Source organism: Gopherus flavomarginatus, chromosome 1, assembly GCF_025201925.1.
Source record: "Gopherus flavomarginatus isolate rGopFla2 chromosome 1, rGopFla2.mat.asm, whole genome shotgun sequence".
NCBI classification, from domain to species: Eukaryota; Metazoa; Chordata; order Testudines; family Testudinidae; genus Gopherus; species Gopherus flavomarginatus.
The window spans coordinates 123,615,049-123,628,492 of NC_066617.1; the positions used below are offsets into that span (position 1 = coordinate 123,615,049).

The window sequence follows — 13,444 nt, forward strand, 5'->3', positions numbered from 1 at the left end:
AACCCTCCCCCCCTTTACATTAATTCTTATGGGGAAATTGGATTCACTTAACATCGTTTCGCTTAGTTGCATTTTTCAGGAACATAACTACAACGTTAAGCAAGGAGTTACTGTACCTAATATATAACCAGACTCATCTAGAATACTCAGTCAAGCCATGGACTTGATCCAGTCTTGCAGCTCTCCTTACTGAATATCAATGGAATGTAGCAACTAGAACTGACATACACTGTGATTTTTGATTAATATGGGTTTGTGCCAAGAGTTTATTTTGTTGAAAAGATTAATGTGGAATTTCTGGTTGGAATAATCCCACATTCATCCAAAACTCTAGCTTTTCATATGGTTTTTCACTCTATAGGGCACAAGAATGCCAAAAGAATTGCAAGAAAAGGTAAATCTGGCCAATGCCTTTCATCAGCTCTTTGATCTTTGCTTGTTGATGAGGAAATTTTCCCTTTAAAACTGGTACTGACTTTGTGCTACTGGAAACTTCTGTTGCTTTACTTTATTCTTCTGATGTGACAGTCTCAAGTGTAAATATACTGTTAATTCTCTCGCAGTTAAGTTTAATGCTTTTAGGTTACTATTAGTCTTGATGAGTTGAGCAGCTGTCACGTTCCTAGGCCTTTTTAAAGATTGAGCTCAGTGATCCTCAGCTTTTTAATTTTTGATGCTTTTCTAAATGTTGAATTAGTCACATCATCAAGTTAAACAACACATAATGAGTGTCACAAAGATAAACAAGAAAAGAAAAATGTCATACACAATATAGTGATTTTTAGCAATCCTTTTAGGTATAGTAAGCCACTATTTTTGCATAATATTGTCTTTCATAAACCCAATAAATATAGTTGATTTTAAAGAAGATTTGAATTTTCTTATCTGAAGAAACAAACCCTGAACTGTTTTGACTCAGCCTGCATTATGGTAGTTTCAAATCATCCTTCTGAAGCTTCTGGCACAGGCACTGTCAGAGAATGCCAAATAAGGTGGACTAGTGGTCTACTGGTTTTCAGCATTTCCTATGTCTGAATCTGAAAAATTGCAAGATAAGCACTTTGTGCTGTTAATTATTGATGATCAGTTTTTGAAACAAAAATCTACAGTTGATATTTCCAAGCCTACTACTTGTGGTGGCCACATTGTTGCAAGTTTACCTAATGTGACAGTCCTAATTTGAGCTTGTAGATCATATTCAAATCTGGTTTCAGTACTAGATTAGAAAGAAAAAGATGTATTTCACTATGTAATATACAGATCTTTCTCTGACCTTTTTATGATTCATTTGATAGAAGACTGGATGTCAGTTGAATAGTCACATTAATTTAAACTGGACTGCTTTTCTGAGAGGCTTTGCAGGATCAAACTTTCTTTATATAAGAAACAGGATGAGTTCTGTTGAAAAGGAGTTCAACAGTAGTGATTCCTTCAAAACGATACTTTATAAGCAACAGTGAAGCATGCATAATTGCATTATATTATCTCCTCATGGAGTATGGATTAAGCTTTTTTCCACCGCTTGGGGGGAGCAGAAGCCTGTGATGGAGAAGTAATGGGGGCACTTCTGTCTCCTGCCTCACAATTGTCCTTGGTTCTGAGCAGCAAGAGACTGTAGAGGCTTTGCTATTCACATTTGCTTGAAAACCTATTTTGTGGTGAAATAAAACACTTAGAAAATCAATTAAGTTTCATGATTGCTTCTTGAAAAGACAGCCACAGTCCATACTTATGGTTGGATTAAAAGTCATGAAGGATGCTTTAGAAAAGGAAGGGAGGGAAATAGCTCATATGTTTGTATTACTCTGAAGAGTAGTTTGTGGCTTCTGGAGTCATAAGTAGGAACCTTAAACAAATACCCTTCTGTTTCCTGCTCAACAGCTGTAGTTGATGGCAAGCTATCTTTCTGTGACTGCAGTGTTAGATTTACCATCAGTGTTGAGGGGGTCTGCAGCTTCTCTATTTGTCTTGTTGAATGTAAATGCAATAGGTTATATAAAAAATGAATGGCCAGCTAGTCACTGATTTAGCTGCAGAGATTTGAAAATCCCCTCCTGCAGTCTTACTCCTTGTCTCATTTTTTTCCATGTATTTAACTTGAAAATGGTTTATAACTTTCACCAGAGATGAAGGGAGGACCCAATTTCATTCACTTTTTCCTCAGATGACATTTTCTCTTCCCTTTCACTATATCTTTCTACTTTTATCTCTATGTACTTTGCTATGAAAATAATGTAATACTGCAGTTAACAGCTCTGTAAGTCCTGCATTTATCTGTAGAAGTAGCAAATTGGGATGTGTAGCATTTGTATAAGCTTCCCGGACAATGTCTACGTTCTAGCCTCATCATGGGGTAAGATGTCTCTGTGCCCATTCAGTGCTTGCCATCCATGCTAAGGTTATCAACAAGGATGCCAGTAGGCATGTTCTAGAGTGGATCTCCAGCCTATGTGCTGTTTTAGGGCAGAATACCAGCAGGGACTAGGCTTCTCCTTTAGAAGAGTTCACCAGTTCTGCTTACTCATCTTCTGAATTTTTTAAATTATTGTGGTCACAACATTTTGATAATCTGTGTTAATTTAACATTTTTGGGTGGAGGGAGTAGTGTTAGTGAGGTGGCTTGTTTATTTCTCTGCCCTCTTAGGACAGCTCTCTCTCCTGCAGCATGCAGGTATTTCTTTATGGCAGATGGGTAGGCCATTTAAAAAAAAAAAAAAAGCTTTTACACTTCTATTCTTATCAGATGCTTTGTAAGGGAGTCCCCGTCTCCTGCAGTAGGACCTTTATGGTATCCACACCTTCCCAGACCAGGAAGTCATCCTTACTCTGGATCTGAAGGGAAGTTAGCAGGACAGGCAGGGAGCATACTCAGAAACAAATCTCAGCAATTCCATCAAGTGAAAATCAGCAATCCAAGGCTTCATCTATCCTGGCAAATTAGGTAGTCTTTGAACATTTATTAACTAGTGATATAAAATTACATTAAATACAAGTTAACACTCTCTGTATTGAAAAGGCTGTTGTGTTTTAACATCATGCTAGCTGGTGGTGGGTTAACATGGGGTATCTCCACCCAACCATGTGAGCTTTGTAGGGTATGTCTACACTTCAGATGCTACAGCGGTGCAGCTTGTGGCACTTCAGTGTAGACACTACCTGTGCTGATGGGAGGGGTTCTCCCATTGATGTAGGTAGTCCACGTCCTTGAGAGGTGGTAGCTAGTTTGACAGAAGAATTCTTCCATCAGCCTACTGCTGTCTACACTGAAGATTAAGTCATCTTAAGTACACTGCTCAAGGGTGTGGATTTTTCACATCCCATGAGCAATAAAGCTAAGCAGACTTAATTTTCTTGGGTAGACCAGGCCTCAGAAGAGACTTTTGTATATTGCCTGATACATTTTTTTTTATAATATAGGACTACTTCTTTGAGAATATTCATGGTCCCAAAAGTTCATCAGTTTGGGTAAGCTTCAGATACTGGTGCAAAGACTACAACATAGTTCTTAGCTCTGTCACACACCCCAATCCTGGAATTGCTTCAAGATGGTCTGACCAATGGAAGTATTGATACATATACTGAGGGACCATAACTAGGTCATTTTCAGCATGTTAGGAATGACATTGACAAAATCCCACTGAACTCATAAAGATTCTTCAGAGTGGCAGAGAGAATTAGCTCGCTTCCACTTATTACCCTTAAGTACATAGGATGCCCACCCCATTGAGTAACTTCTGTAAAACCTTTGAAAGAGGTGCTTTTTTGCTGCCTGTCTTCAAAGTAGTGACCTAATTGCACTGGTATCTGCTTTTAAAAATTTAAAACTGAGGGCTATTTTTGCCCCAACCACAGTGCATGTATTGTACTTTTCATGTGGATAAAATGGGCTTTTCAAATTAGCCTAATTTTTATTCCCAAAGTAGACTCTGTATTTCATAAAAATTTGAAGGTAGCTCTCATTCTTGTGCCTAAATTGATTGTCTGTTTGGTATGACATAATCTGGTACACACTGCACACGCATAGGGCCCTAAAGATATACTTAAAGCACATAAACCTGTTCTATGAGGTCTTTGTTTGTATACTCTTTAGCAGTAGATAAAATTGCATCAATATGGGTAACTTTGTCTGTCAGAAGTATAAAAAACCAAGAGTCTTGTTTGGTGAACTCATTTCCTAAAGACAGTAGCAGCAATGTGGGCAAAAAACCGTACACATATATCCTATGAAAAAATATGTAGGACTACTGTATGGTTTTCTGTTCTTCACAAAATACTACATGATAGATACAGGTAGTAGTTTATTTGGGAGTAGCAAAGTGGAACTTACCTGTCAGTAGCTTATGGATGCAAAATGTCACACTTTTCTATAGTTGCTCATTGCTCTTTGTACTGTGGCATTTTATCCCCCTGATGACATGACGTGATGCTAATAAATTTCCTTGTCAGAGTTATATGTATGCTTGACTGAAGAACAGAATAATTATTTTCTATTATGTGGAAATGTTTTCTTCATATTATCTGACCCTTCTTGAATCAGCAGAGCGAGATCTTCGAAATCTATTGGAAGAATAGGGATTGATGGCTCTAAGGTATGATCGGTACATTTTAGCATTAATCATTAACTGTCATGTTCTATTTTTATAATATAGAACTAATGGTTAGGCTAAAGTTTTGCTTCAGCTTTGGAAACTAATTCAACTGGCAAGTTTTTCAGAAACAGAAAGCTAGTCTTTGTGAGTGACTGAATATCCTTACATAAAGAAGAGATGTATTTACTTAAAAGTAGAAAAACGTGAGACAGTAGGAATTATTTCCACAGAAGCAATAGAATAAAGGACACTCTTCACATTCAGCACCCAGTAACATAGGCAGTGGTGGTAGCAGAAAGAGTTCACTCCTTTGTTTTTTATATATTAAAGAAGGGTGATTTGCCAGGGGGTGAGGGGAAGATAGACTAATTTAATACATCTTTTATTTCTAACTGTTGTGATCTCATTTATTTCTAGCTGCAGAAAAAAAGCAATCATGCATTGTCAGGTCTCCCTCTGAAACAAAGGCTAAAATTGTTATGAAACTTGATTATGGAGAAAATAGCAAAATTATTACGAAGCCCTTAATGCCTCAGTTCAGTGCTTGTAGAGGATTTAGGTTACCTTGAAAGGGTAGTCATATTGATTGAAAATGAAAAAGTTGTCAAGGATATTTCAGATGAAGGGTCTTTCGGTTTTCTCCAGGACAGGTCTTTAAAGGGAGAGGCGGAGCTATACTCTGTGTAATGTTGGTCAGTTGAGCAGAGCAGATGTCAGTGTTAGTATGAGAGCTTGTGGCAGGGTGGACTAGGTCCAGAGGCCTTCTGCTGTGGAAGCCTCATGGTCCTGCATCATCCTGCCCCAGAATAGAGCAGCAAGAGGTCTTCCAGGCAGCCTAGAGTGACTGCAGAAGAGCAGCCAATCAAAGGGACTTCTGGAGTGACCAAGAAGAGACCAGAAGCACCAGATAAAAGGCAAGTAGCAGAGCAGAGCTTTCAGTTGCTGTGTGGAGCTTGACAAGGGAGGACTGAGTGCCTGTCTGGCTAGATGAGCAGCGGGCCATGGGCTGCTCGCTGCAGAGCTCATCAGGCAGAACTGAGCCCAGGGAAGACTACCAAAGACCAGGTGCCTGGCTGGCTGTATAGAGTAGCAGCAGGAATGTGAAAAGATAAATGCGGGCAGGCTGAGCCCAATACCTGGCCAGACCAGGCAAAGGTACTGTGATGGACCCTACTGGTCTGGTTTCAGACTGAACCAGGGAGGGTTTCTGAAAAGGACACCAGCTGAGGGTACCAAGAGGGCCTTGGCTGGGTGGTCGAAGAAGGCAGTGCCTCGGCCAAGGAGCCTTTGAACTGTGGCCCCATCCCAGAGCTGAAAAAAAACCTTTGACTGCATACCCTGGAAGATGGAACAGTTTGTGCAGCTCCACCGGAGGGCTGAGCTGCTGAAGACCGGCTGAGAGAGCTAGCAGCCGGGCGGGGTGCGCACTCCTGCGAGAGGCAGGTGCCACCCTGATGTAATATCCAAAAAAGAAAAGCAGGCTCTCACCTAACAGAGAGGAAGGGGGACATCCACAAGAGGTGGGTGCCTCCTTGAGAAACAACTGTGTTTGTAAGCACTATTGGCCAGAGAAAAGGGAGCGCTCATGAGAGGTGGATGCTGACCCCATTACAGAGCAATAATTTGTTTTATAGTAATTGTTATTAGAATGATTTGACATCTTCAATCTCTTTTAAAACTGTGTACTTTCAGGAGTGATTTCTTTTTAAAGAAAAGTCTAAAATCTGTTGGTGTATTTTGATTAAAAATTTCAGACGTTTATTGCCTCGTTTTGTGGGGAAAATGGAATATGAATCACTGCTTACGGCAATATACAAAACATAGTTACTGTATTCAGTGAGTTTCTTCCTTTGCATCCCTAAGTATAGGATGAAATTTCAAAATGAGTCAGTATTTTATGAGCAATTCAAGCTGCATATAGAAACCCAGTCTCATAAGTGAAAGTAAAGTAAAAGATTTGCTGTTTGTGTAACATAATTTGACACTGTTTTTTAAACTAATTGGACTTCAGTATTTTGCCTCTGCAAGCTGTAATGTTTAAAATCTATACTCTTGGTTTCAGTTTTTGTTGAAAATAGCTTTTATTGCTCAATACATCTTGTTTCATAACACTTATTGGTAACGATTTCTTATTGGAGAGAACTGAGTTAGTGATTTGGAGCTGCAATAACATTAGCGAAGCAGTGTGACATCACTCTGGTATCAGTTTTCTAGTGAGGCTAGGAACCCTGACAGCTAGAGGATGTTTTTTCGTAGTGTAAGGGCCGTGCAGTGCTCATTGGGGAGCAGCTTCAAAGTCAAAAGGGCTGTGCCTCATATCGTTTCCAAGTGGTGTTTTTGTTGTTTGTGTTTTAAGCTTCTGGTAGAGAATGAATTTCCCTGAGGACTGGTGAGTAATTCTTGTGGTTTGTATACATTTCATCAGCTAATAACTGTAAGTGGTGGGCTTTTTTGCTTTCTTGGGGGGAAAAATCAAGTTTTGCTTTGTATGAATTTGGATATATAAAGAATTTGAGGTGCCTTAGAGAGTATATAATCTACATTAGAAGTTAAAAGTTGAGAACTCGGTTTGAACTTGAAACAATAGCTACTTATTTCAGATAGCTGTCGGTACGTGTATATACCTTGAAGGGTTAGCATTTTTAACTATAACTTCAATATTGCTTTTTTTTACCTTTTACTATATATCTCTTTAAATGAACTGCTACTAGAGGAAACTTGCATACTGCTTGTAAAGTAATTTAAATGGCTGCTGCCAAAATCACTTATATGAAAAGTGCAGCCATCCAGAGTGCTTGTCTGTGGTTTTAATATTTTCATAGATATAATGTACAATTACTGCTGTTTAGTTGTATAGCTCCTTGTGAGTTTTCAGGCATATTTTTTAAATTAGTGTGCAACAATAGGAATACCTCAAAATAGGTAGCTTCAGGTATATCACAGAACATAATAAAGGTAGTGCTAGGAACTGACCGTATAACACACATTACATATGTTGAAGTAGGAGTGTTTGTGACAAATATACAGAACAGAAGAGGAAAATCTGATCCATTCTCAAAGAAGCTATATCAAGGGAGACTGCAAAGATATTTTTTAAACCTTGTACTTTGAGCTGTGAAATCTGTCATAAAGTGTACCATGTTGTATTGTGTGGCAAACTCTTCATGTTTGTTTGCAGCTTTTCAGGCATGAGGTATCTGAAGTATATTTAACGAATTCCTATGTCATACAAACTGATTTTTTTCTTATTACAAAGGTAATATAGGATATCTCGCTTTCATTTTCCAGGCAATGGACAAAACTCCTGAGGGGAAGCCTTCTAATGGTAGCTTGCTGTCAACACTTTACATTCCAAAAACCCTCAAGCAAATTCAAATGTTAAGAAAATTATTTTTAAAACTTGTTAAGCGTTCTCTTTTTAAGGACAGGAAGTTCTACATAAACACATAAACAGGTATATTTTTGAGAAAAAGCCTGCATATTTATTACAATAAGGATATCAGGTCTTTTAGGATAAATAAACCTAAACCCATCTAATCTGATTTTCTGGAGTTCCTAGAGAGTAATGAAACTAATCTTTGTAGATGTTAGATTCCAGCATAGTAGTAGTAGGGTTCAGGATCAAATATGTATGGTCAAAATCAGTTGTTTATGTAGCTAGATGAATGTAATATTCTTAGCTTTCAGAAGCCGACTGTGTGTGTCACTTCATGTGTGCCATCGCTGACTCATTGTTTCTGGTATAATACTTGGTGATACTGTATTGTTATAGAGTTAGTATCGTGTTAGTGATTGATATAATTTGACTGCTTGCTATTGCAGTAACCTTTTTTGTAGCTCTGGTTTTCACTTGCGGTGTATTTCCAGGCAGACCTCAAAATAATTAATTGAAGGAAATATGTAATTTCTTTAATACACTGATACAAATATGTGCATTTGTGATCTTTTTTGTTAAGCTTTCTAGAATGACTTTAAATGTTCCTGCTGCATGTTTTTTTAATATTGGTTTATCTTTTTAATTTGGTAATCCACTGGATTGTTGTATTGCTGATTGGTCTCTGCCCAATAAACGCTATAAATATTTCCATATTAGAGGTGCTGCTTAAATGTTATGGAAGATGAAGTGGGGGGGAGTGAAATTTAATATCAGTTAGGTGTAGACATCAAGTTTCGTATCAAGTGGTAAGAGGACAGCAAATTATTTTAATTTCAATCATTGAAAGGTCATAAGTCAATTTTCACAGAAGTCGGATACAAAAACAAAGTAGTGTTCCCAGTGCTAAGCTAACTGGCTATCAGGGCACTGGATGTGTCTCTCTCTTCTCTTCTCTCCCCCACCCCTCCTTTGTATTTTGCATGCATGTCAGCTGTGCTACTTTTATTTACAAGAGAGAAGAGACTGGTATTCCTCTTAAATTAGAAAAGATAACTTTGCTCTAATTTCTAGTAAAAGAAAAGCAACTGAAATGATCAGAAAAGGCTTTCTTAAACAGTTATTATGCAGGACTAATTGTATCTCACATTCACATTGTGTGATACAAATTTAAGGTTTCTATTCACCTGCTAAGTGAATCACTTGTCTTGGATTTGTTCTTGAATCTGAGTCAGAGCATGGGGGGATTGGGATTTAATGATCCAGCCATTTTATTTCTACCACCTACATTAGTAACGGCCTTGTTCACAAGAGAAAAAAAGGATGCAATATGTAAGAGGGCTCTGAAAAGCAACTACTAAACTATTTTATAAATCTCAGCAAATGCTTTTAAATCTTCAGAAATCTAACTTGATTGAAACACCCTGATATTTTTAATGTAATATCACAGCTGGAATTGTTTCTGGGAATGTTAAAGGATTAAAATAGTGTGCTTCACTTGACAAATGACTTCTAAAGTATTCTTAATGATTTTAAGTTTTATGCGATTTAATTGAACCTGTTGTGGTATCAGCATGACTCTTTCATGAGGAATGTGTTTCTCTTCTGTTGAAACCACTATTGCATTAAAATAATTTGATCCTTGTTGAAATCATGTGCTTCATGAACACAGTGCAGTGTGGAAGCATGATAGAACTTGTATATAATCAGAGATGTGAACGCTTGATGGGATTTTTGATTATTTCCTCTCTACTTGCTTATAGAAACAAGTTACATTTGTAGACATGTTCACAAGAAAGAACTTTGTGCACACGCAAGCAGATCTAAGTAGTTCTGAGTTTATTTGATAGTGTGGGTTTTAATTTTTTCATACCTTGATACTGTGGGCAAAGTAAAAACAAGTAATCTTTCTTGATCTTGCAAAAGTAAGTGTACACATTCTTTGGAGCTGGGCAAATAAAAGTTTGTTAAAATGTTTCCATTTGCTAAAATATATTTAGGCAAGTGAATCTTCCAGTTTGATAGAGATATTTTTTTTCTCCAGCTATGTAGTGATAAAAGTGTATTTTATTTTCTGTTGGTTAAAAATTCTGATGGCATCTCAGAAGTAAAAATTTAGGAGCTAGCTGGCAAGTTTCCATTAAGAGTTACGAATTTTGAACAAATTATTTACCTTGCTGTCAACTTAGCAGTAAATGAAGGTGTAAACAGAACATCCCTCTCCTAGCTCCTTACAAGTTCAGTTTAAATACATGGTTATTTTTCCTTAAAAGACAGGAAAAGTTAAGTTGATCCTGAATTTAAAAAAAAATGGCATAACTGTTAACACACTAATTTTTAAGACACTTACAATAATATCTAATTCCGCTATAGATTTTTTAAAAATTATTTTATGCATAATTTATTAGTCTGTCTTCTGGAATCTACTTTTTACCTTGTTACCCAGAACATTTATTTTTGTGAAATACATACATACAGAAATATTAAGTCTAGTTTTAATGTAACATCAACAAAGTCCTCAAATCACTGATTTTATATGCTCATATGGACTGGCAATACTGATAGGTTTTGTTCAAGTTAAAAATATTCTAAACCAAAGATTTTTTTTCTTATTACAGGCAATCTACAAAGAATTTTAAGTTGGGCTTGTGCTATTGTTCTGCTTTAAAATGCATAAAGGTAGTCTGAATTTTTAATGTATTTTAATTTTTTTATGTAGTGATATTTTAAAGGAAAAATACAACAGTCAAGCTTGTTCTTCCTTGGTTATGTTGGAAGACCAGTTAGAGGTCTCTGGAACATTTCTTTACTAGCTCCAATGCTTTAATTAAAATACTGAAGATGTTGGGTCTTCATTAAAGATACCATTTCTCCAAAATGTTACTTTACCATTGTGCTAACAAACAAAACATGCTTTTAAGCAGTCTCATTAAAAATGCCTTAGTCAGTTGCTCAACTTTCACTCTTTTTACTTTTGTGATATTAGCATTTTGCTAGTTCTTAAATCGTGAAAGCCCAACAGGACCTAAATTCCTAATGATAAAAAGCACAAAAGAAACCAGTTTAAATAACCAAACAAAAAATCCTTTCAGACCTTCTTTATGCGTCAAAGAAGCAAGAGGGGAGAAGAAACCCATTTTTTTCACTTGGAGGTCACTTTTATGCAGGAATTTTGTGACTAAATTATAAAAAATTTCAGGCCTTTCTTTATACATCAAATAAACATAAAATGACACAAGTCCAGTGTTTTCTTCCCTTTCCAGATCATCTTTTAAGGGTCTAAAATCCAGAAGATTATTTTTTCATTGATGTTGGAGAGATTTGGATGGGACAAAAAAGTAAGAGCATTATCGGTAACCATAAATAGTTGCTGATTGTGAGTGGAGGGATAGATTGCACATTTGTTTTTTTGAAGTTTGCTGCTATTTATGATGCCTTAATACTGGTTGCATGTCCTAACAGGATGGTAAGAAATTGGTTCCAAAGGCTGCACTAAGACATATTTTCTTACAACTTCCCACTTGTGGTAGCCGTAGTATAGATGCAATATTTTAAGCGTCCTATCATGTCACTGATCAGAGCGGGTCTATACAAGCCAGAGGTTAAAACGCCAGCAACTGCATAGGTCTGGTCTGTCATAGTAACGCTCTCATTATTGTTCTGCCTTGTAGTGCCTGGAATCCCAGTGATACCAAGTGTATGTCCATGCTACCCGCTGGATCGGCCGGTAGTGATCGATCTATCAGAGATTGATTTATCGCGTCTCATCTAAACGCGATAAATCGATCCCCGAACGTGCTCCCCATCAACTCTGGAACTCCACCAGGTTGAGAGGCATAAGCGGAGTTGACTGGGGAGCCGTGGCCATCGATCCCGCGCCGGGAGGTAGGTCAATCTAAGATACATCGAGTTCAGATATGCTATTCTCCTCCCCCTTCCTCCGTGTAGACCAGGCCCAAGAGTTGTTTCTTACCGAAGAAATGTAATAAGGTGATTGGGAAGCACTGCAACAACTAAAAGTTGGACTGCCTGACATCAATAGACTTGAAGGATGCCTATTTCCATATCCCAGTTCAGCAGTCTCACAGATGCTTTCTAAACTTTGCTCTGGGAGCACAACACTACCAATACAGGCCCTTTAGTTTAACTGTGGGACAGTGAGTGTTTACAGAAGTTTTAATAGAGTGACATTCTCCAAGAGCAACATAGCATCAGTTCTTCCCAAAGAATATTTCTGCAATCTGGAAGAAAAACTGAGGCAAGGAGATCTTCATTTGTCCCTAGGGAAAGTTAGTGATTCATAAATCTTTTCCGTCTGTGCATGTTTTCTAGTGGTGAAATGAGTAATGCAACATATGGTAAACTGTAGTTAAATTTTCCTGTTGCAGGCAAGTTACTAATTGCTTAGATCTCTAATAAAACCAGTTTTGACAACACTTAAAACTAGTTTTGACATAAATTGTATGCAGTTCTTTAAGAATTTAGCAAGAATTAAGCTTCCCAACATGTGGGAATGCAGTAACCAGTCACTGCCATGCTTTTCTTTTCTAAACCTTATGCACTTTGACAGATACAAACTCTAAGTGGTCCACACTGTCCAAGTTTCCTTTTATCCCTGTTAGCTTACTGCTTTTGTACATCCATAAAGAAATTAAACTCTGGTATTATGTTAGTGACTTCATACTGAAGTTTTGTCTAAGCTGGGATGTTTTGCACATAACGCAGTTAACACCAGAACAAACCCCTAGTGTAGATGTGCTGCTCTAACATAAGTGACTTCACCAGTATGATACTAAGATTTTGTCTATACAGGGAGAAGTTGACAAGCACAGTAATTTCAGATGGCCCATTCCTCTATAGCTGCGATGATATAATTTATCTATTCTAAAGTAACCCCCATGTGGACACTGTGTTCTCGAATAAGTGATTTTATTTTGAAATAATTACTCAAAATTAAGTATTCTGGAATAAAGTAACTTTTTAAAAATTTCTGAATAGTGTGCTCATATAGGGAAGTTATTTTGGAATAGCTTTTGTTTGTAATGAGGTCCACAGATCCACGATGTTGAGTGTCTGCTCTATGCAACTTTTAAAGCAGACCAAACTTGTCAATTATTAGCAGGAGAGGTTGGCCCCAGTTCTGAGAAACTGCCAGTACAAGTATCATCTGCCTCTTGAGCTGCAGGCAGGCAGACTGTCACTTCTCTGCTGCAGAGCAAAATTTAAAGAAAGGGGTGGGGGAAGGCCTCTCTGAGGAAGAGGAGAAATCAAGGCATGCAGACGGCCATCCTAGATCTTCTGAGAATAGGAACAATAGATCCTGTCCCATTCCACAGAGGAAACAAGGCCTTTACTCCATATAGTTCATAGAAAAAAAAATCAGACGGTTATAGAGTAGTTCTCTGCTGCAAATATCCCAACAGATTCATGAAGAAATCAAAACTCAAGGTGGAGACCTTAAAATTCACGCTAGCTGCTGTCA

At 37.5% G+C, this 13,444-nt stretch overlaps 1 protein-coding gene across 18 annotated transcripts in view; it reads left to right on the forward strand.

Moving 5' to 3' along the window:
* PLEKHA5 (pleckstrin homology domain containing A5) overlaps positions 1–13,444 on the forward strand; it is a 294,700-nt gene that overhangs the window by 123,365 nt on the left and 157,891 nt on the right. The window contains exon 4 of one of the 18 annotated variants that reach the window (XM_050968108.1): positions 7,878–8,030. The exons of 16 other annotated variants lie outside the window; for them this stretch is intronic. In XM_050968108.1, coding sequence (XP_050824065.1) covers positions 7,878–7,971 — 94 coding nt within the window. In that variant the 3' untranslated portion in view covers positions 7,972–8,030. Of the gene's footprint in view, positions 1–6,892; positions 6,979–7,877; positions 8,031–13,444 lie in introns of those variants that run through there. One more of the 18 variants, XM_050968010.1, reaches the window with a different exon arrangement.